The sequence below is a fragment of the Phyllobates terribilis genome, unplaced genomic scaffold (assembly GCF_046119375.1).
Source record: "Phyllobates terribilis strain yellow unplaced genomic scaffold, ASM4611937v1 Scaffold_25__1_contigs__length_18738178, whole genome shotgun sequence".
NCBI classification, from domain to species: domain Eukaryota; kingdom Metazoa; phylum Chordata; class Amphibia; order Anura; family Dendrobatidae; genus Phyllobates; species Phyllobates terribilis.
Genome location: NW_027362785.1, coordinates 9,541,730 through 9,566,016, shown reverse-complemented (window position 1 = coordinate 9,566,016; position 24,287 = coordinate 9,541,730). Strand labels below are relative to the sequence as shown.

At 47.8% G+C, this 24,287-nt stretch overlaps 2 protein-coding genes across 4 annotated transcripts in view; one reads left to right on the top strand and one right to left on the bottom strand.

Annotated features, from left to right (window-relative positions):
- The window catches only part of LOC141176363 (Fc receptor-like protein 3), a 95,646-nt gene extending 89,523 nt beyond the window's left edge, over positions 1-6,123 (top strand). The window contains exons 4-6 of one of the 2 annotated variants that reach the window (XM_073660314.1): positions 5,051-5,329; positions 5,467-5,593; positions 6,055-6,123. In XM_073660314.1, coding sequence (XP_073516415.1) covers positions 5,051-5,329; positions 5,467-5,593; positions 6,055-6,070 — 422 coding nt within the window. In that variant the 3' untranslated portion in view covers positions 6,071-6,123. Of the gene's footprint in view, positions 1-5,050; positions 5,330-5,466; positions 6,019-6,054 lie in introns of those variants that run through there. The other variant, XM_073660316.1, reaches the window with a different exon arrangement.
- A 195-nt stretch (positions 6,124-6,318) lies between these two features.
- Positions 6,319-24,287, bottom strand: part of PECAM1 (platelet and endothelial cell adhesion molecule 1) — a 104,145-nt gene continuing 86,176 nt past the window's right edge. For both annotated transcript variants that reach the window (XM_073660310.1, XM_073660311.1), the window contains 2 exons: positions 10,440-10,462; positions 6,319-7,006 (listed from right to left, as the gene is read on the bottom strand). In XM_073660310.1, coding sequence (XP_073516411.1) covers positions 6,968-7,006; positions 10,440-10,462 — 62 coding nt within the window. In that variant the 3' untranslated portion in view covers positions 6,319-6,967. The remainder of the gene's footprint in view (positions 7,007-10,439; positions 10,463-24,287) is intronic.

Sequence of the window (24,287 nt, the reverse complement as noted above, 5' to 3'; positions counted from 1 at the left end):
AATACTGTCCCCTATGTACAAGAATATAACTACTATAATACTGCTCCCTATGTACAAGAATATAACTACTATAATACTGCTCCTATGTACAAGAATATAACTACTATAATACTGCTCCTATGTAGAAGAATATAACTACTATAATACTGCTCCCTATGTACAAGAATATAACTACTATAATACTGCTCCCTATGTACAAGAATATAACTACTATAATACTGCTCCCTATGTACAAGAATATAACTACTATAATACTGTCCCCTATGTACAAGAATATAACTACTATAATACTGCCCCCTATATACAAGAATATAACTACTATAATACTGTCCCCTATGTACAAGAATATAACTACTATAATACTGCCCCCTATATACAAGAATATAACTACTATAATACTGTCCCCTATGTACAAGAATATAACTACTATAATACTGCTCCTATGTACAAGAATATAACTACTATAATACTGCTCCCTATGTACAAGAATATAACTACTATAATACTGCCCCCTATGTACAAGAATATAACTACTATAATACTGCCCCCTATGTACAAGAATATAACTACTATAATACTGCTCCCTATGTACAAGAATATAACTACTATAATACTGCCCCCTATGTACAAGAATATAACTACTATAATACTGCCCCGATGTACAAGAATATAACTACTATAATACTGCCCCCTATGTACAAGAATATAACTACTATAATACTGCTCCCTATGTACAAGAATATAACTACTATAATACTGCCCCCTATGTACAAGAATATAACTACTATAATACTGCCCCCTATGTACAAGAATATAACTACTATAATACTGCTCCCTATGTACAAGAATATAACTACTATAATACTGCCCCCTATGTACAAGAATATAACTACTATAATACTGCTCCCTATGTACAAGAATATAACTGCTATAATACTGCCCCCTGTGTACAAGAATATAACTACTATAATACTGCTCCCTATGTACAAGAATATAACTACTATAATACTGCTCCCTATGTACAAGAATATAACTACTATAATACTGCCCCCTATGTACAAGAATATAACTACTATAATACTGCTCCCTATGTACAAGAATATAACTGCTATAATACTGCCCCCTGTGTACAAGAATATAACTACTATAATACTGCTCCCTATGTACAAGAATATAACTACTATAATACTGCCCCCATGTACAAGAATATAACTACTATAATACTGCCCCTATATACAAGAATATAACTACTATAATACTGCCCCCTATGTGCAAGAATATAACTACTATAATACTGCCCCTATGTACAAGAATATAACTACTATAATACTGCCCCCTATGTGCAAGAATATAACTACTACAATACTGCTCCCTATGTACAAGAATATAACTACTATAATACTGCCCCCATGTACAAGAATATAACTGCTATAATACTGCCCCCTGTGTACAAGAATATAACTACTATAATACTGTCCCCTATGTACTAGAATATAACTACTATAATACTGCTCCCTATGTACAAGAATATAACTACTATAATACTGTCCCCTATGTACAAGAATATAACTACTATAATACTGCCCCTATGTACAAGAATATAACTACTATAATACTGCCCCTATGTACAAGAATATAACTACTATAATACTGCCCCCTATATACAAGAATATAACTACTATAATACTGTCCCCTATGTACAAGAATATAACTACTATAATACTGCTCCCTATGTACAAGAATATAACTACTATAATACTGCCCCCTATGTACAAGAATATAACTACTATAATACTGCCCCCTATATACAAGAATATAACTACTATAATACTGCCCCCTATATACAAGAATATAACTACTATAATACTGTCCCCTATGTACAAGAATATAACTACTATAATACTGCTCCCTATGTACAAGAATATAACTACTATAATACTGCCCCCTATGTACAAGAATATAACTACTATAATACTGCCCCCTATATACAAGAATATAACTACTATAATACTGCCCCCTATATACAAGAATATAACTACTATAATACTGTCCCCTATGTACAAGAATATAACTACTATAATACTGCTCCCTATGTACAAGAATATAACTACTATAATACTGCTCCTATGTACAAGAATATAACTACTATAATACTGCTCCCTATGTACAAGAATATAACTACTATAATACTGCCCCCTATGTACAAGAATATAACTACTATAATACTGCCCCCTATGTACAAGAATATAACTACTATAATACTGCTCCCTATGTACAAGAATATAACTACTATAATACTGCCCCCTATGTACAAGAATATAACTACTATAATACTGCCCCCTATGTACAAGAATATAACTACTATAATACTGCTCCCTATGTACAAGAATATAACTGCTATAATACTGCCCCCTGTGTACAAGAATATAACTACTATAATACTGCTCCCTATGTACAAGAATATAACTACTATAATACTGCCCCCATGTACAAGAATATAACTACTATAATACTGCCCCTATATACAAGAATATAACTACTATAATACTGCCCCCTATGTGCAAGAATATAACTACTATAATACTGCCCCTATGTACAAGAATATAACTACTATAATACTGCCCCCTATGTGCAAGAATATAACTACTACAATACTGCTCCCTATGTACAAGAATATAACTACTATAATACTGCCCCCATGTACAAGAATATAACTGCTATAATACTGCCCCCTGTGTACAAGAATATAACTACTATAATACTGTCCCCTATGTACTAGAATATAACTACTATAATACTGCTCCCTATGTACAAGAATATAACTACTATAATACTGTCCCCTATGTACAAGAATATAACTACTATAATACTGCCCCCTATATACAAGAATATAACTACTATAATACTGCCCCCTATATACAAGAATATAACTACTATAATACTGTCCCCTATGTACAAGAATATAACTACTATAATACTGCCCCCTATGTACAAGAATATAACTACTATAATACTGCTCCCTATGTACAAGAATATAACTACTATAATACTGCTCCTATGTACAAGAATATAACTACTATAATACTGCCCCTATATACAAGAATATAACTACTATAATACTACTCCTATGTACAAGAATATAACTACTATAATACTGCCCCCTATGTACAAGAATATAACTACTATAATACTGCCCCTATATACAAGAATATAACTACTATAATACTGCCCCCTATGTACAAGAATATAACTACTATAATACTGCCCCTATATACAAGAATATAACTACTATAATACTGCTCCTATGTACAAGAATATAACTACTATAATACTGCCCCTATGTACAAGAATATAACTACTATAATACTGCCCCTTTATTGGCACATGCTGTTTTTTCTCTTTCTTCTTTTAAATTGCAACATGAAAGTTTAAAAATAATGTTTTTTTGTTATATTACTTTTGGACACCAATTAAAAAATCCTGAGGACATAACTTTAGTACATTTCCATTTATTTCTGAAGATATTGTACAGTCTATGACAAAAATTGAAAGGCTGCCAATAATGGTGAGCAGCACTGTATAACTATTATAATACTTGGAGATAACATATTCTACTGTAGTTTTCGCTGAAACCTGTCAGGTATTCCACAGAGATGACACTGGGGAGATCACGCAATATCTCACCGTGCCGTCACTATGTCACGGATTTCGTTCGGAATCGCGAGCACACGATCCAGACTACTCACTGCTTAGGTATCGGCAAGCGACCAGTGAGCGTATGGCGTCACACCTCCGGATTCCAACGCATGGAATATGTGTTTATGCCCCAGTACTGTCACTGTCAGCTTCACGATAGCCCAATTATTATTATTCGCTGCCACCACCGTCCAGATTTGAAATATAATACAGGCCTGGGTGGACGCCTGCATTTTGGTAGCGTATATGGCTTCGGGAGAGGGAGCGATTACAGAACAAAAGAAACAGAACTATTACATTTTATATTTAATCCAAAAGGGAGGCAGTGTGTAGGAAAAATATACAAGATTTTACAAAGGAGACATTCAATACATAAGCAGTTACACAAAATAATAAGGATTAAAGAAGTAATTTACTCTATACAGTTCGCAGGGATGAATCAGCATAGGTGGAGGAGGAGCTCCCCGACTTGATTTGTGCGTTATCGAACCTGACCAGTTGCTTATAGTATCTACACTCCCTTGCAATGAGTGCTCCTCTATCCTCCGTAGACTCTTTTATGCCTAAGGGGGAACCTGCCGACACACTACCTGTGCTGACATCACAGGGGCTGGGCTCCACCCTTCTTGGCTTTATTAAAAACTCTAACTTCTGGGATAACTTATCGCTCGTTGATCGCAGAAGCTTGCAAACGACACCATTTTTTTTTCGTTATGATTTTACCTACATTTAGAGGCCACACATGGCGTATTTGCGACCCGTTATTCTGGTGCTTTTGCGCTACAGCTCTACAGCGACAGGGAAATATCGATATTGTTCCCTAGCTGACCCTGCCACTAAAAATATGGGTCCCATCATTATCGGATGTATGGAACTTTAGTTATTCCATATTTAGTTTCGGCTCCGAAGAGCCTGGAGACTTTTGTTAAACTCTCTTTGAAGTCCCGGGAATGAAATTTCAACAGGCATCTGTAGATTTATCGCAAGCCTGCGTCTAATTGTCCCTTGCCTTTGGGGACAATCAGTAGGGGAAATCTACTCGTATTTTAAGTAGGGTTGGTGGCACCTCTCTTGCCAGCATTTGTTTACAGGGTCTTACTCAGGAGTGTGTTAATTGGAGTTTTGTGCTGAGATTTACATGGAGACAAGTCTTGTACTGACAAGTGGTCGATTGCTAGCTCTTGTCTTGTGACAAAAAGTGGATAAGGGAGAGTGGAGAGGGGCTTAGGAGGAAGACTATTTTCCATAGTTCTCAATATTTCCCTGACAAAGCCATGTAGCGGTTGTTTAGCACACTATATGGCGATCTGTATGAGATTTTTTTTTTGAATCCTCATTTTTTTTTGTTTCCTAGAGAAACTTTCGAAACCGCAGGTGACCATTAACTCTTTCATCACCACCATCGGGAGCATGGAGCCCATACTTTGTAGTTCTTCACTGGGATCTCCGCCCATCACTTACACGCTGCGACTCGGTAACGCCGTCATCAGCTCATCAACCGTCTGGAAAGAGAGAAGTGCCACGTTTTACGCCAGCATCCACAACGTCACCAGCCTTGGACCTTACGCCTGTGCCGCTAACCGCAGTGACCGCGACATTGTGCTCAGCGACCAGTTTAGTTTTGCGTTATCCGGTAAGGACCTGGGGTTTTTGGGGTGTTGGTTACAGATCACATAGAGAAGGCCTGGGCATGTGGCGGCCCACCGTCCTGTGGCGGAGGGGGTTGTAGACGTACTTAGCTCTGTGTTACCGCTGCTCTTCTCTCTGCAGGACCCACCTCCCCCTGGCTCCTCCTTGGTATCCGGCTCCTGATCTTCATTAACCTCCTGCTTCTGACCCTGATTGTGCAGATGATGGTGTATTCAAGCCGACGGTGTCGGGAAAATGCGGCTCCGGGGTAATGACGTATATGATGACATCACGGTGCTGTCAGCTTAATATGTCACCGTGCCTCCTCTTAGAATATGCAAATGAGGTTGAAGAGCTATGGTAGATCCGAAGCCTCTGTCACTCCAGCTCTATTCCCCGCCCAGCACCGCTTCCTCTTGCTTGACTGACAGCTTCTTTGCCTGCAGTCACACAGCACAGAGGCTGTCAGTCAGGCAGGAGAGGCGGCACCGGGAGGAGATAAGAGTGACGGAGGATTGGGAAGAGCTTCCACCGCCGAAAGCACTTCAGCCTCATTTACATATCCATGGAACGGAAGAAAAATTATTGCTGGATTGCAACAAAAACATGATGATTGCATCGTGTGAACATGTGCTAAGAAGTGACATCCTGCCGTCCTGGTGTCACCAGCAGTGATGGGGGCGCCGTTGATCCCTTCCAGCATTCATCTATGGTCTTTCTTTTGCACAGACTCTCTCGGACATGACACGGACGAGCTGCCCCCAGAGGATTTCCAGACATCTACATGTGGACAGCGGCTGGACACACAATAAATGATACGTTTATAAATCATAAAGGTCTCATCATATGTAAATGAGCTGTTCAGATCTCTGGGCGGGGCAGAGATCTTCCTGAGACTCCGCCTCCAGAGGAGTTACCTAATTCCCTATCGCACACTGTATCACTACTCCCATTACCCAGAAATGATGATTTTTCGGGTTCTCCAATATAAAATCTTTATTTACAACATGCGGACGATACAATGAAGCGAAAGATTCCAGTGTCACACAGAACAGCAGAGAGGGGGCGCTCTAGCTCGTGGGGACGCTGTACTGAGGAAGGGCCCCATAGAAAAGTCAAAATGTGGCTCCTTCTCCAAATACGGTGCCCCAGAAGGCAGGCGCCTCTTATCTAGGGGGATGGGCGGTGGACAGGCAGTATTGGGGCACATGGATTAAGGAGGAGGATGTGGCCCCTGGGGGCTCTCAGCAGTGACATGGAAAGTTCTCACGTCTTGGGTTACAATATCTTCTTGCCATGAAGCTGTTCTACACATCCCGCTACAGATAGGGGCGGCCATCATGTCCAGTTTCGAGAACCTCGTCAGGGTTTTGTCTCGAGTGTCCTGAAGATCAGAGGAGCTGAGAAAAGCCCGGAGGATCCGAGGACTTTATGGTAACTGGACTTTCCAGAAGTCTGAGACCACCCATGAGGAGCACAAGTCCTCAGGGATGCAGAGGTGACTCGTGGAGGCCCCTGTGTCCTGTTGTATCTTCTCAGGATGTCCGGGATGGGCAGCAAACCCTTCAGTGCTGTTCTTATAAATGGCGCGGTGCGGTGATGGCTGCTGCGTCCTCTGGCCTTGGTCGTCATCACGTCCATCCTAAGCGTGGCTGTTGGCCTCAGGGGCTTCCTCTGTTCTCTGCGGGGGATGAAGAAATTAATTGTTTAATACTGTTTGAGACCTCCCAACATTCTAGTTTTCTCGATGGTGTCCTGTAGGCCTACAAGTAAACTCCATCCATGATGGAGGATATGGAAGAGAATGAAGGATCGGGCATGTTAGATTTCTGCACGCCCAATCTGCCTGTTCAGGATCTGAAGGGAAGATAGATGGGGTCTGGAAGGTACATAGGGGTCTGGAGGGAACATGGGTCAGAGAAGTCTGGAGGAGGAAAAGGTGTCTGAAGGGGAGCAGAGGAGATTGGTAGAGGAGGGAACAGAGAGGTCTGGGGGAAGAGGACAGAAGAGTCTGTAGGAGAGTAAAGGGCTCCAAGGAGTCTGGAGGAGGGTACAGAGGAGTTTGGTGAAGGGGACAAGTGTCTGGAGGAAAAGGACAGAGGAGTCTGGAAGTGGATAGAGGAATAGAAGAGTCCAGTGAAAGACAGACTTTTGGAAGAAGGGGATAGATGAATCTGGAGGACGGAAGAGAGGAATCCGAGAGGTACATAAGAGTCTGTAGGAGGAAAGAAAAGTGTGGAGGAGGACAGAGGAGTCTGGTGAAGGTAAGGGATCCAAAGTGAAAACAGAGTAAGGAGAATAGGATGAATGAACATAGGAGTCTGGAGGAGGGAAGAGAGGAGTCCTGGAGGAGGGAAGAGAGGAGTCCTGGAGGAGGGAAGAGAGGAGTCCTGGAGGAGGGAAGAGAGGAGTCCTGGAGGAGGGAAGAGAGGAGTCCTGGAGGAGGGAAGAGAGGAGTCCTGGAGGAGGGAAGAGAGGAGTCCTGGAGGAGGGAAGAGAGGAGTCCTGGAGGAGGGAAGAGAGGAGTCCTGGAGGAGGGAAGAGAGGAGTCCTGGAGGAGGGAAGAGAGGAGTCCTGGAGGAGGGAAGAGAGGAGTCCTGGAGGAGGGAAGAGAGGAGTCCTGGAGGAGGGAAGAGAGGAGTCCTGGAGGAGGGAAGAGAGGAGTCCTGGAGGAGGGAAGAGAGGAGTCCTGGAGGAGGGAAGAGAGGAGTCCTGGAGGAGGGAAGAGAGGAGTCCTGGAGGAGGGAAGAGAGGAGTCCTGGAGGAGGGAAGAGAGGAGTCCTGGAGGAGGGAAGAGAGGAGTCCTGGAGGAGGGAAGAGAGGAGTCCTGGAGGAGGGAAGAGAGGAGTCCTGGAGGAGGGAAGAGAGGAGTCCTGGAGGAGGGAAGAGAGGAGTCCTGGAGGAGGGAAGAGAGGAGTCCTGGAGGAGGGAAGAGAGGAGTCTGGAGGAGGGAAGAGAGGAGTCTGGAGGAGGGAAGAGAGGAGTCCTGGAGGAGGGAAGAGAGGAGTCCTGGAGGAGGGAAGAGAGGAGTCTGGAGGAGGGAAGAGAGGAGTCCTGGAGGAGGGAAGAGAGGAGTCCTGGAGGAGGGAAGAGAGGAGTCTGGAGGAGGGAAGAGAGGAGTCCTGGAGGAGGGAAGAGAGGAGTCCTGGAGGAGGGAAGAGAGGAGTCCTGGAGGAGGGAAGAGAGGAGTCCTGGAGGAGGGAAGAGAGGAGTCCTGGAGGAGGGAAGAGAGGAGTCCTGGAGGAGGGAAGAGAGGAGTCCTGGAGGAGGGAAGAGAGGAGTCCTGGAGGAGGGAAGAGAGGAGTCCTGGAGGAGGGAAGAGAGGAGTCCTGGAGGAGGGAAGAGAGGAGTCCTGGAGGAGGGAAGAGAGGAGTCCTGGAGGAGGGAAAAGAGGAGTCCTGGAGGAGGGAAGAGAGGAGTCTAGAGGAGGGAAGAGAGGAGTCCTGGAGGAGGGAAGAGAGGAGTCTGGAGGAGGGAAGAGAGGAGTCTGGAGGAGGGAAGAGAGGAGTCTGGAGGAGGTAAATGGGTCCTATGTGAGGGTAGAGGAGTCTAGACAAAGGGTGATAGAAAAGTCTGGAAGGTACAGAACAGTATGAAAGAGGACATAGAGGTCTGGAGGGTTACGACAAATGAGTCTAGTATGATTAAGGGAGTCCAATGTGTTGACAGAGGAAACTTACGGAGGGAAAAGAGGAGTCTGAAAGGGGGCAGAAGATTCTAGAAGGGAATAGAAGATTCTAAAGGGGACAGAAAATTGTGAAGGGGCCAGAAAATTGTGAAGGGGGACAGAAGTGTTTGGAAGGCACAGACAAAATTGGCAGAGGATAGCAGAGTCTGGAGGGTTAGAGGAGTCTGGACGTCTGGAGAAGGACAGAGACGTTTGATGGAGGTAAAGGGATCAGAAGAGGGGACAGAGGAGTCTAGAGGAATAGGATACAGAAGTATAGATGAGTCTAAAGGAGGACAGAGGAGAAAAAGGATCTGAAGAAAGGGGGTAAATGAGAGGCACAAAGGACTCTGGAGTATGACCAAGGTGTCTGGTGTTGGCAAAGCAATCCAAAGGGGACAGAGAAGTCTGATGGGGTTTGAAGAAAGAATGGATCGATGAGTTTGGAGAGGGACATCCAGGTCTTAAGGAGAGCCTTGAGGAAGGGGTCCTTCATAGGGACAGAAGAGTCTGGAAGAAGGGAACAGAGGAGTATGGAGAAAAGGGATGGAGGAATCTGGAAAGTACAGGGGAGTCTCAAGTGGGACAGGGGAGTCAACATGAAAGTATATCTGGTCTTCATGAGGACAGAGGACATTGGAGGAGGGATTATGGCTATTATCTGGAATACCGAGGTGTTTCGAAGGTGGGTGAGGAGTAAAAGCTGATAAGAACTGTATGGCCGCCTTCTGTGGAGGCCATCGGTCTGGGGGGAACCTTGGGGACTGCCGTTCTCACACTTTCTAGAGCAGGTTGTAGTCGCCCCCCAGCAGCCGACAGGTGGTCTGCTCTGGAGAGCATTATCCTTCTGATCCCAGGTGAGGCCTCTGGGGGCAGAGTTTTCACATTTTTTGCTTGTGCAGACGGGCACTTTGTCCTGTGAGCCTCTCTAGCACCGGCCTTTAGGGTACATCTGCCCTTGAGTCCCATGATCACTGCTCTTTGGGCCACATGTATCTCGTTATTACCCCGAGCAGCCGACAAGCAGGAGACGATCGACCCAGACCTCATTTATGTAAACAGTAAAAAAAAATGGCGTCTTCGAGGCGTTCAGCTGCGGCCATTAAGGAAGGGAGGGATTTCCTTCCTCCCGTTTCAATGGGTCAGTTTCTGGGCTTGTTAAAGACGCAGCGGCCTTTGAAAACATCGGAGGAAATATCTTAACAATGACAAGGTGTCTTGGCCAAGAATGACTAATGTCACATTGTCCATCCAGCCCCTTCCTGCCTTCATGTAAATCGATAATCCAGACCCGCCGCTCCATTGTGGAATCTCCCCCTCCCCCATTAAAAAAAAAATAAGCTGCGAATCCAATGCTAAATAAATCATTGGCCTTAGTTATCCCGACATGACCGTTTTTTGCTCCTTTCTGCCCCTTAGTCCTAATTTTGGAACAGGTTATACTTACATTAACATTGTTTTCAGCAGAGTCTGCAAAAAAAAAAAAAAGACACGGGTGTGAATACTTTTGCAATTTACATATAAATGTCATTCCTCTTACATGTAACCCCCATACCCTCAGTACATAGAAGGGTAACAATGTTCTGACCTTCTGACTTTCAGGCTCTAGATCTTAAGTCCACCTTTGGCTTTCAGCATTGCCCGAATCCTTCTTGATCTTGATCCCCGAAATAAATCTGATCCCGGGTCTCTTCTACACGTTCCCATAGTTGGTGTATACTGGTCACTTGGGTCTGTATACAGCTTTATCTTCAACTCTATCCACGAGTGTTGGATTGGGTTGAGGTCTGGGGACTGTGAGGGCCAATCCAGCACCTCTACTTCATGGTCTTCTCCAATCTTGACGTATGCTTTGGGTTTTTGTCCTGCTGGAACACTATGTCGTCCTTTTCATACCCATAGTACTCGAGTGTACAAAGTAACTCGTCTTGTAGGATACTTACATTGAGACCACCATCGATCCTGGTCAAGTATCCAACGCCTTTGGCTGTGAAACAACCCCATATCATCAGGCTTCCTCCACCGAACTTCACAGTTCCTTCAGTTTCTCGATCCGTTAGCCTCCTTTTCCCTGGTTTCTTCCAGACCCATTTGCCCCACCAGAGCCGTCTATTGACTTTCGTCTCATCGCTCTCAATCCCTCGTTTCCAATCTTCTACTGTCTCCACTTTTCGTACTTTTTTGCCGTCTTGAACTGACGCTTGATGATGTTGAAGTCGAGGCTTCTTCACCTTTCTTCCGGCCACCATTCCAGATCCTTGTAACGCGCGTCGGACGGTGCTTGCGTGGACGTCTGTGATCTCACTATTACGAAGCTTACGAGCCTCCTCCACTGCCGGAGAACTGATAGACCTTGTGAAGAACCAACTTGGTGACTCTGATATTTTGCCTGGACGTCCACCTCTTGGATTTTGAATGGATGGACGGACTTCATTTTACATTCTTACACCTGTCATGGCGCCCGCTCACATGATGAAGGTTAGCCAATTTTCTTGGCCGAGAGACCGAGATATGGAGCCTGAGAGTCAGAAGGTCAGAACATTGTTACCTTCTACACTGCGGGAAACCGTTCAGTCTCTGCCGACTACCCCGTATACAGTAATGCTCGGTTGATAACAGGGAATAATAGATGGCATTCTGCTTCCGACAGTCTGCCTTTGCCAGCATGATCCAGTGAGAGGTGGGCTCTGTTAGCTGCGGTGCGGCTGCGTTAGTACACACGTCCCCCCCCGGTCCACTCCTGTGATTATTATTAGCGTTTCCATTTTCCAGGGGAGGCTCTGGAATAATATCTGTTTGTTTACAGAGCGGTCCCGGGCCCCCCCGGCCCTATGAGGTATCGGCCTGGGATCTATTGTAGTCAGACTGATGGGATCCTCGCCTTATCTGGGCCGCGCATGCTTCCTGTCCGCCGGCAGCAGCTTTACAAACAATCAGAAGTTTAACTCTTCCTACAATATCGCTGCCGGCGACTGCGCCATCTCCAGGCCTGACCGGGCCCTAATGGATGACAGGCCGGGGCCCATCGTCGCGGGGCTGGGGCCACCTCCACAAATGCAGCAATAGACTTTAACCAAAGTTTGGGCCATAGTAAGAAAAGATAACATGGTGCCCCTCCTGGCACGTGTCCTCAGCAATCCGACAAACCCACATCAACAACCTCCGTAATACCCGGCAGGCACAGACCGGAGAGAGGCAGTCCCACTGACCGACCGGAGAGAGGCAGCCACTGATCGGAGAGAGGCAGCCCCACCGACCGTATAGAGGCAGCCCCGCCGACCGTAGAGAGGCAGCCACCAACCGGGGTGAGGCAGCCACCAACCGGAGAGAGGCAGCCACCAACCGGAGAGAGGCAGCCACCGACCAGACAGAGGCAGCCCCACCGACCGTAGAGAGGCAGCCCCGCCGACCATAGAGAGGCAGCCACCGACCATAGAGAGGCAGCCACCGACCGTAAAGAGGCAGCCACCAACCGGAGAGAGGCAGCCACCAACCGGGGTGAGGCAGCCACCAACCGGAGAGAGGCAGCCACCGACCGGACAGAGGCAGCAACCAACCAGAGAGAGGCTGCCACCAACCGGCGTGAGGCAGCCACCAACCGGGGTGAGGCTGCCACCGACCGGAGAGAGGCAGCCCCACCGACCGGAGAGAGGCAGCCCCACCGACCGCAGAGAGGCAGCCACCGACCGGAGTGTGGCAGCCACCGACCGGAGAGAGGCAGCCACCGACCGGAGTGTGGCAGCCACCGACCGTAGAGAGGCAGCCACCGACCGGAGTGTGGCAGCCACCGACCGTAGAGAGGCAGCCACCGACCGTAGAGAGGCAGCCACCGACCGGGGTGAGGCAGCCACCAACCGGGGTGAGGCTGCCACCGTCCGGACAGAGGCAGCCACCGACCGGACAGAGGCAGCAACCAACCGGAGAGAGGCTGCCACCAACCGGCGTGAGGCAGCCACCAACCGGGATGAGGCTGCCACCGACCGGAGAGAGGCAGTCCCACTGACCGTAGAGAGGCAACCCCACCCACCGTAGAGAGGCAGCCACCGACCGGAGTGAGGCAGCCACCGACTGGAGTGAGGCAGCCACCGACTGGAGTGAGGCAGCCACCGACTGGAGTGAGGCAGCCACCGACTGGAGAGAGGCAGCCACCGACCGGAGTGAGGCAGCCACAGACTGGACAGAGGCAGCCACAGACTGGACAGAGGCAGCCACCGACCGGAGAGATGCAGCCACCGACCAGAGAGAGGCAGCCACCGACCGGGGTGAGGCAGCCACCAACCGGAGAGATGCAGCCACCGACCGGAGTGAGGCAGCCACCGACCAGAGAGATGCAGCCACCGACCAGAGAGATGCAGCTACCGACCGGGGTGAGGCAGCCACCCACCAGAGAGATGCAGCCACCGACCGGAGTGAGGCAGCCACCGACCAGAGAGATGCAGCCACCGACCGGAGTGAGGCAGCCACCAACCGGGGTGAGGCAACCACTGACCAGAGAAAGGCAGCCACCGACCAGAGAGATGCAGCCACCGACCAGAGAGATGCAGCTACCGACCGGAGACAGGCAGCCACCGACCGGAGTGAGGCAGCCACAGACTGGACAGAGGCAGCCACTGACCGGAGAGATGCAGCCACCGACCAGAGAGAGGCAGCCACCGACCGGGGTGAGGCAGCCACCAACCGGAGAGATGCAGCCACCGACCGGGGTGAGGCAGCCACCGACCAGAGAGATGCAGCCACCGACCAGAGAGATGCAGCTACCGACCGGGGTGAGGCAGCCACCGACCAGAGAGATGCAGCCACCGCCTGGGGTGAGGTAGCCACCGACCAGAGAGATGCAGCCACCGACCAGAGAGATGCAGCTACCGACCGGAGTGAGGCAGCCACCGACCAGAGAGATGCAGCCACCGACCAGAGAGATGCAGCTACCGACCGGAGTGAGGCAGCCACCGACCAGAGAGATGCAGCTACCGACCGGAGTGAGGCAGCCACCGACCAGAGAGATGCAGCTACCGACCGGGGTGAGGCAGCCACCAACCGGGGTGAGGCAACCACTGACCAGAGAAAGGCAGACACCGACCGGAGAGAGGCAGCCACCCTGGGCGGTGGGTGCTGGCGGGACGGACGGCTATAGGACAGGCTGCCGAGTCCGGACCCTGGGAACGCTCAGGACTGGTATATTATTATGGCACTTTGTCCTGCGTAAAGATGAGGTCAGGAAAGCTGCTTTTAAAGGTCCGTCCCTCACCATAGTAGTTGCCACAAAGTGACAGGATCCCATAATATTGCTCCATAGCAGTGCCACAAGGTGACAGGATCTCCTGACAGTGTCCCCATTGCAGTGTCAAAAATTGACAAGATCCCCTAACACTGCCCCCATAGCAGTGTCACTAAGAGACAGGATCCCCTAACACTGCCCCCATAGCAGTGTCACTAAGAGACAGGATCCTCTAACATTGCGCCATAGCAGTACCAGAAAGTGACAGGATCCCCTAACATTGTCCCATAGCAGTAGCACAAAGTGACAGGATTCCATAACATTGTCCCATAGCAGTGCCACAAAGTGACAGGAACCCCTAACATTGTCCCATAGCAGTACCACAAAATTCCAGGATCTCCTCACATTGCCCTTATAGTAGTGCCGAGAAGTGACAGAATCCCATAATATAGCTCCAATAGCAGTACCACAAAGTGACAGGATCCTCTAACATTGCCCCCATAGCAGTGTCACAAAGTGACAGGATCCTCTAACATTGCCCCCATAGCAGTGTCACAAAGTGACAGGATCCCCTAACAGTGCCCCCATAGCAGTGTCACAAAGTGACAGGATCCCCTAACAGTGCCCCCATAGCAGTGCCACAAAGTGACAGGATCCCCTAACAGTGCCCCATAGCAGTGTCACAAAGTGACAGGATCCCCTAACAGTGCCCCCATAGCAGTGTCACAAAGTGACAGGATCCCCTAACAGTGCCCCCATAGCAGTGCCACAAAGTGACAGGATCCCCTAACATTGTCCCATAGCAGTACCACAAAGTGACAGGATCCCCTAACATTGTCCCATAGCAGTACCAGAAAGTGACAGGATTCCCTAACATTGTCCCATAGCAGTGCCACAAAGTGACAGGATCCCCTAACATTGTCCCATAGCAGTACCAGAAAGTGACAGGATCCCCTAACATTGTCCCATAGCAGTATCACAAAGTGACAGGATCCCCTAACATTGTCCGATAGCAGTGCCACAAAGTGACAGGATTCCATAACATTGTCCCATAGCAGTGCCACAAAGTGACAGGATCCCCTAACATTGTCCCCATAGCAGTGCCACAAAGTGACAGGATCCCCTAACAGTGCCCCCATAGCAGTGCCACAAAGTGACAGGATCCCCTGACATTGTCCCCATAGCAGTGCCACAAAGTGACAGGATCCCCTAACAGTGCCCCCATAGCAGTGCCACAAAGTGACAGGATCCCCTAACATTGTCCCCATAGCAGTGTCACAAAGTGACAGGATCCCCTAACAGTGCCCCCATAGCAGTGCCACAAAGTGACAGGATCCCCTAACAGTGCCCCCATAGCAGTGCCACAAAGTGACAGGATCCCCTAACAGTGCCCCCATAGCAGTGTCACAAAGTGACAGGATCCCCTAACATTGTCCGATAGCAGTGCCACAAAGTGACAGGATCCCCTAACATTGTCCGATAGCAGTGCCACAAAGTGACAGGATCCCCTAACATTGCCCCATAGCAGTGCCACAAAGTGACAGGATCTCCTAACATTGCCCCATAGCAGTGTCACAAAGTGACAGGATCCCCTAACAGTGCCCCCATAGCAGTGCCACAAAGTGACAGGATCCCCTAACATTGTCCCATAGCAGTACCACAAAGTGACAGGATCCCCTAACATTGTCCCATAGCAGTACCAGAAAGTGACAGGATTCCCTAACATTGTCCCATAGCAGTGCCACAAAGTGACAGGATCCCCTAACATTGTCCCATAGCAGTACCAGAAAGTGACAGGATCCCCTAACATTGTCCCATAGCAGTATCACAAAGTGACAGGATCCCCTAACATTGTCCGATAGCAGTGCCACAAAGTGACAGGATTCCATAACATTGTCCCATAGCAGTGCCACAAAGTGACAGGATCCCCTAACATTGTCCCCATAGCAGTGCCACAAAGTGACAGGATCCCCTAACAGTGCCCCCATAGCAGTGCCACAAAGTGACAGGATCCCCTGACATTGTCCCCATAGCAGTGCCACAAAGTGACAGGATCCCCTAACAGTGCCCCCATAGCAGTGCCACAAAGTGACAGGATCCCCTAACATTGTCCCCATAGCAGTGTCACAAAGTGACAGGATCCCCCAACAGTGCCCCCATAGCAGTGCCACAAAGTGACAGGATCCCCTAACAGTGCCCCCATAGCAGTGCCACAAAGTGACAGGATCCCCTAACAGTGCCCCCATAGCAGTGTCACAAAGTGACAGGATCCCCTAACATTGTCCGATAGCAGTGCCACAAAGTGACAGGATCCCCTAACATTGTCCGATAGCAGTGCCACAAAGTGACAGGATCCCCTAACATTGCCCCATAGCAGTGCCACAAAGTGACAGGATCTCCTAACATTGCCCCATAGCAGTGCCACAAAGTAAGAGGATCCCCTAACATTGTCCCATAGCAGTGCCACAAAGTGACAGGATCCCCTAACATTGTCCCATAGCAGTACCACAAAGTGATAGGATCCCCTAACATTGTCCCATAGCAGTACCACAAAGTGACAGGATCCCCTAACATTGTCCCATAGCAGTAGCACAAAGTGACAGGATCCTCTAACATTGTCCCATAGCAGTATCACAAAGTGACAGGATCCCCTAACATTGTCCCATAGCAGTATCACAAAGTGACAGGATCCCCTAACATTGTCCCATAGCAGTATCACAAAGTGACAGGATCCCCTAACATTGTCCCATAGCAGTGTCACAAAGTGACAGGATCCCCTAACATTGCCCCATAGCAGTGCCACAAAGTGACAGGATCCCCTAACATTGTCCCATATCAGTGCCACAAAGTGACAGGATCCCCTAACATTGTCCCATAGCAGTACCACAAAGTGACAGGATCCCCTAACATTGTCCCATAGCAGTATCACAAAGTGACAGGATCCTCTAACATTGTCCCATAGCAGTATCACAAAGTGACAGGATCCCCTAACATTGTCCCATAGCAGTATCACAAAGTGACAGGATCCCCTAACATTGTCCCATAGCAGTATCACAAAGTGACAGGATCCCCTAACATTGTCCCATAGCAGTATCACAAAGTGACAGGATCTCCTAACATTGCCCCATAGCAGTGCCACAAAGTGACAGGATTCCATAACATTGTCCCATAGCAGTGCCACAAAGTGACAGGATCCCCTAACATTGTCCCCATAGCAGTGCCACAAAGTGACAGGATCCCCTAACAGTGCCCCCATAGCAGTGCCACAAAGTGACAGGATCCCCTAACAGTGCCCCCATAGCAGTGCCACAAAGTGACAGGATCCCCTAACATTGTCCCCATAGCAGTGCCACAAAGTGACAGGATCCCCTAACAGTGCCCCCATAGCAGTGCCACAAAGTGACAGGATCCCCTAACAGTGCCCCCATAGCAGTGCCACAAAGTGACAGGATCCCCTAACAGTGCCCCCATAGCAGTGTCACAAAGTGACAGGATCCCCTAACATTGCCCCATAGTAGTGCCACAAAGTGACAGGATCCACTAACATTGCCCCATAGCAGTGCCACAAAGTAAGAGGTTCCCCTAACATTGCCCCATAGCAGTACCGCAAAGTGATAGGATCCCCTAACATTGTCCTATAGCAGTACCACAAAGTGACAGGATCACCTAACATTGTCCCATAGCAGTACCAGAAAGTGACAGGATCCCCTAACATTGCCCCCATAGCAGTGCCACAAAGTGACAGGATCCCCTAACATTGTCCCATAACAGTGTCAGTAAGTGACAGGATCCCCTAACATTGTCCCATAGCAGTACCAGAAAGTGACAGGATCCCCTAACATTGTCCCATAGCAGTGCCACAAAGTGACAGGATCCCCTAACATTGCCCCATAGCAGTACCAGAAAGTGACAGGAACCCCTAACATTGTCCCATAGCAGTACCAGAAAGTGACAGGATCCCCTAACATTGTCCCATAGCAGTACCAGAAAGTGACAGGATCCCCTAACATTGTCCCATAGCAGTACCAGAAAGTGACAGGATCCCCTAACATTGTCCCATAGCAGTACCAGAAAGTGACAGGATCCCCTAACATTGTCCCATAGCAGTGCCACAAAGTGACAGGATCCCCTAACATTGTCCCATAGCAGTACCACAAAGTGAAAGGATCCCCTAACATTGTCCCATAGCAGTACCAGAAAGTGACAGGATCCCCTAACATTGTCCCATAGCAGTACCAGAAAGTGACAGGATCCCCTAACATTGTCCCATAGCAGTACCAGAAAGTGACAGGATCCCCTAACATTGTCCCATAGCAGTACCAGAAAGTGACAGGATCCCCTAACATTGTCCCATAGCAGTGCCACAAAGTAAGAGGATCCCCTAACATTGTCCCATAGCAGTGCCACAAAGTGACAGGATCCCCTAACATTGCCCCATAGCAGTACCACAAAGTGACAGGATCCCCTAACATTGTCCCATAGCAGTGTCACAAAGTGACAGGATCCCCTAACATTGTCCCATAGCAGTACCACAAAGTGACAGGATCCCCTAACATTGCCCCATAGCAGTGCCACAAAGTGACAGGATCCCCTAACATTGTCCCATAGCAGTGCCACAAAGTGACAGAATCCCCTAACATTGTCCCATAGCAGTACCAGAAAGTGACAGGATCCCCTAACATTGTCCCATAGCAGTACCAGAAAGTGACAGGATCCCCTAACATTGTCCCATAGCAGTGCCACAAAGTGACAGGATCCCCTAACATTGTCCCAGAGCAGTACCACAAAGTGACAGGATCCCCTAACATTGTCCCATAGCAGTACCACAATGTGACAGGATCCCTAACATTGCCCCATAGCAGTGCCACAAAGTGACAGGATCCCCTAACATTGTCCCATAGCAGTACCACAAAGTGAGAGGATCCCCTAACATTGTCCCATAGCAGTACCAGAAAGTGACAGGATCCCCTAACATTGTCCCATAGCTGTACCAGAAAGTGACAGGATCCCCTAACATTGTCCCATAGCAGTACCAGAAAGTGACAGGATCCCCTAACATTGTCCCATAGCAGTACCAGAAAGTGACAGGATCCCCTAACATTGTCCCATAGCAGTACCAGAAAGTGACAGGATCCCCTAACATTGTCCCATAGCAGTACCAGAAAGTGACAGGATCCACTAACATTGTCCCATAGCAGTACCAGAAAGTGACAGGATCCCCTAACATTGTCCCATAGCAGTACCAGAAAGTGACAGGATCCCCTAACATTGTCCCATAGCAGTGCCACAAAGTGACAGGATCCCCTAACATTGTCCCATAGCAGTACCAGAAAGTGACAGGATCCCCTAACATTGCCCCATAGCAGAACCAGAAAGTGACAGGATCCCCTAACATTGTCCCATAGCAGTGTCACAAAGTGACAGGTTCCCCTAACATTGTCCCATAGCAGTACCACAAAGTGACAGGATCCCCTAACATTGTCCCATAGCAGTACCACAAAGTGAAAGGATCCCCTAACATTGTCCCATAGCAGTGCCACAAAGTGACAGGTTCCCCTAACATTGTCCCATAGCAGTGCCACAAAGTGACAGGATCCCCTAACATTGTCCCATAGCAGTACCAGAAAGTTACAGGATCCCCTAACATTGTCCCATAGCAGTACCAGAAAGTTACAGGATCCCCTAACATTGTCCCATAGCAGTACCAGAAAGTGACAGGATCCCCTAACATTGTCCCATAGCAGTACCACAAAGTGACAGGATCCCCTAACATTGTCCCATAGCAGTACCACAAAGTGACAGGATCCCCTAACATTGTCCCATAGCAGTGCCACAAAGTGAAAGGATCCCCTAACATTGTCCCATAGCAGTGCCACAAAGTGACAGGTTCCCCTAACATTGTCCCATAGCAGTGCCACAAAGTGACAGGATCCCCTAACATTGTCCCATAGCAGTACCAGAAAGTTACAGGATCCCCTAACATTGTCCCATAGCAGTACCACAAAGTGAAAGGATCCCCTAACATTGTCCCATAGCAGTGCCACAAAGTGACAGGTTCCCCTAACATTGTCCCATAGCAGTGCCACAAAGTGACAGGATCCCCTAACATTGTCCCATAGCAGTGCCACAAAGTGACAGGATCCCCTAACAGTGCCCCCATAGCAGTGCCACAAAGTGACAGGATCCCCTAACATTGCCCCCATAGCAGTGCCACAAAGTGACAGGATCCCCTAACATTGTCCCATAGCAGTGCCACAAAGTGACAGGATCCTCTAACATTGTCCCATAGCAGTACCACAAAGTGACAGGTTCCCCTAACATTGCCCCATAGCAGTACCACAAAGTGACAGGATCTCCTAACATTGTCCCATAGCAGTACCACAAAGTGACAGGATCCCCTAACATTGTCCCATAGCAGTGTCACAAAGTGACAGGTTCCCCTAACATTGTCCCATAGCAGTACCACAAAGTGACAGGATCCCCTAACATTGTCCCATAGCAGTGCCACAAAGTGACAGGTTCCCCTAACATTGTCCCATAGCAGTGCCACAAAGTGACAGGATCCCCTAACATTGTCCCATAGCAGTACCAGAAAGTGACAGGATCCCGTAACAGTGCCCCCATAGCAGTGTCAGTAAGTAACACTGCCGAAATGCATCCTCCCTCCGGAGCGGGGGGCACAGGAGCCGTCCCTGCTGTTGGGACATTTAATGACATTCGCAGCTGAGGGCGACACAATGTGCATTGTTGTGCTGTACACTGCAGGTAACAGGCAGAGAGGATCCATCTCCGATCACGGCCTCACATCTAGGAAGTCCTGGTCAGAGATCCCAAGAGGGGAAGACGATCCATTCCTGGAGAGCTGAACACGGCACAACGCCACGCCGGGACCCTCAGAACGCTCTCCCCCAGAACCCAGCAATAAGTGTACCTAAGGTTATTCCTGTACAGCATAAAGTGCATCCCCCTATACAGTATACAGTGCATCCCCCTATACAGTATACACTGCACCCCCCTATACAGTATACACTGCATCCCCTATACAATATACAGTGCATCCCCCTATACAGTATATACTGCATCACCCTATACAGTATACATTGCATCCCCCTATACAGTATACAGTGCATCCCCTATACAGTATACACTGCATCCCCCTATACAGTATACAGTGAATCCCCCTATACAGTATACAGTGCATCCCCTATACAGTATACACTGCATCCCTTTATACAGTATACACTGCATCCCCCTATACAGCATACAGTGCATCCCCCTATACAGTATACAGTGCATCCCCCTATACAGTATACAGTGCATCCCCCTATACAGTATACAGTGCATTTCCTATACAGTATACAGTGCATCCCCCTATACAGTATACAGTGCATCCCCTATACAGTATACACTGCATCCCCCTATACAGTATACACTGCATCTCCATATACAGTATACACTGCATCCCCCTATACAGTATATACCGTATCCCCTATACAGTATACACTGCATCCCCCTATACAGCATTAAGTGCATCCCCCTATACAGTATACACTGCATCCCCTTATACAGTATACAGTGCTTCCCCCTATACAGTATACAGTGCATCCCCCTATACAGTATACACTGCACCTCCCTATACAGTATACACTGCATCTCCATACACAGTATACAGTGCATCCCCTATACAGTATACAGTGCATCCCCTTATACAGTATACACTGCATCCCCCTATACAGTATACACTGCATCCCCCTATACAGCATACACTGCATCCCCCTATACAGTATACACTGCATCCCCCTATACAGTATACAGTGCATCCCCTTATACAGTATACACTGCATCCCCCTATACAGTATACACTGCATCCCCCTATACAGCATACACTACATCCCCCTATACAGCATACACTGCATCCCCCTATACAGTATACACTACATCCCCCTATACAGCATACACTGCAACCCCCTATACAGCATACACTGCATCCCCCTATACAGTATACACTGCATCCCCCTATACAGTATACACTGCATCCCCCTATACAGTATACACTGCATCCCCCTATACAGTATACACTTCATCCCCCTATACAGTATACACTACATCCCCCTATACAGCACTGCATCCCCTTATACAGTATACACTGCATCCCCTTACACAGTATACAGTGCATCCCACTATACAATATACAGTGCATCTCCCTATACAGTATACACTGCATCCCCTATACAGTATACACTGCATCCCCTATACAGTATACACTATATCCCCCTATACAGTATACACTGCATCCCCCTATACAGTATACACTGCATCCCCCTATAAAGTATACACTGCATCCCCTATACAGTATACACTATATCCCCTATACAGTATACACTGCATCCCCCATACAGTATACACTGCATCCCCTACACAGTATACACTACATCCCCCTATACAGTATACACTACATCCCCCTATACAGCATACAGTGCATCCCCTTATACAGTATACACTGCATCCCTCTATACAGTATACACTGCACCCCCTATACAGTATACACTGCATCCCCCTTTACAGTAAACACTGCATCCCCCTATACAGTATACACTGCATCCTCCTATACAGTATACACTGCACCCCCTATACAGTATACACTACATCCCCTATACAGTATACACTGCATCCCCTATACAATATACAGTGCATCCCCCTATACAGTATATACTGCATCACCCTATACAGTATACAGTGCATCCCCCTATACAGTATACAGTGCATCCCCTATACAGTATACACTGCATCCCCCTATACAGTATACACTGCATCCCCCTATACAGTATACAGTGAATCCCCCTATACAGTATACAGTGCATCCCCTATACAGTATACACTGCATCCCTTTATACAGTATACACTGCATCCCCCTATACAGCATACAGTGCATCCCCCTATACAGTATACAGTGCATCCCCCTATACAGTGCATCCCCCTATACAGTATACAGTGCATTTCCTATACAGTATACAGTGCATCCCCCTATACAGTATACAGTGCATCCCCTATACAGTATACACTGCATCCCCCTATACAGTATACACTGCATCCCCCTATACAGTATACACTGCATCTCCATATACAGTATACACTGCATCCCCCTATACAGTATATACCGTATCCCCTATACAGTATACACTGCATCCCCCTATACAGCATTAAGTGCATCCCCCTATACAGTATACACTGCATCCTCTTATACAGTATACAGTGCTTCCCCCTATACAGTATACAGTGCATCCCCCTATACAGTATACACTGCACCTCCCTATACAGTATACACTGCATCTCCATACACAGTATACAGTGCATCCCCTATACAGTATACAGTGCATCCCATTATACAGTATACACTGCATCCCCCTATACAGTATACACTGCATCCCCCTATAGAGCATTAAGTGCATCCCCCTATACAGTATACAGCGCATCTCCCTATACAGTATACACTGCATCCCCCTATACAGTATACACTGCATCCCCCTATACAGTATACACTGCATCCCCCTATACAGTATACAGTGCATCCCCCTATACAGTATACACTACATCCCCCTATACAGTATACACTACATCCCCCTATACAGCATACACTGCATCCCCCAATACAGTATACACTACATCCCCCTATACAGCATACACTGCATCCCCCTATACAGCATACACTGCATCCCCCTGTACAGTATACACTGCATCCCCCTATACAGTATACAGTGCATCCCCCTATACAGTATACACTGCATCCCCCTATACAGTATACACTTCATCCCCCTATACAGTATACACTACATCCCCCTATACAGCACTGCATCCCCTTATACAGTATACACTTCATCCCCTTACACAGTATACAGTGCATCCCACTATACAATATACAGTGCATCTCCCTATACAGTATACACTGCATCCCCTATACAGTATACACTGCATCCCCTATACAGTATACACTTCATCCCCTATACAGTATACACTATATCCCCCTATACAGTATACACTGCATCCCCCTATATAGTATACACTGCATCCCACTATAAAGTA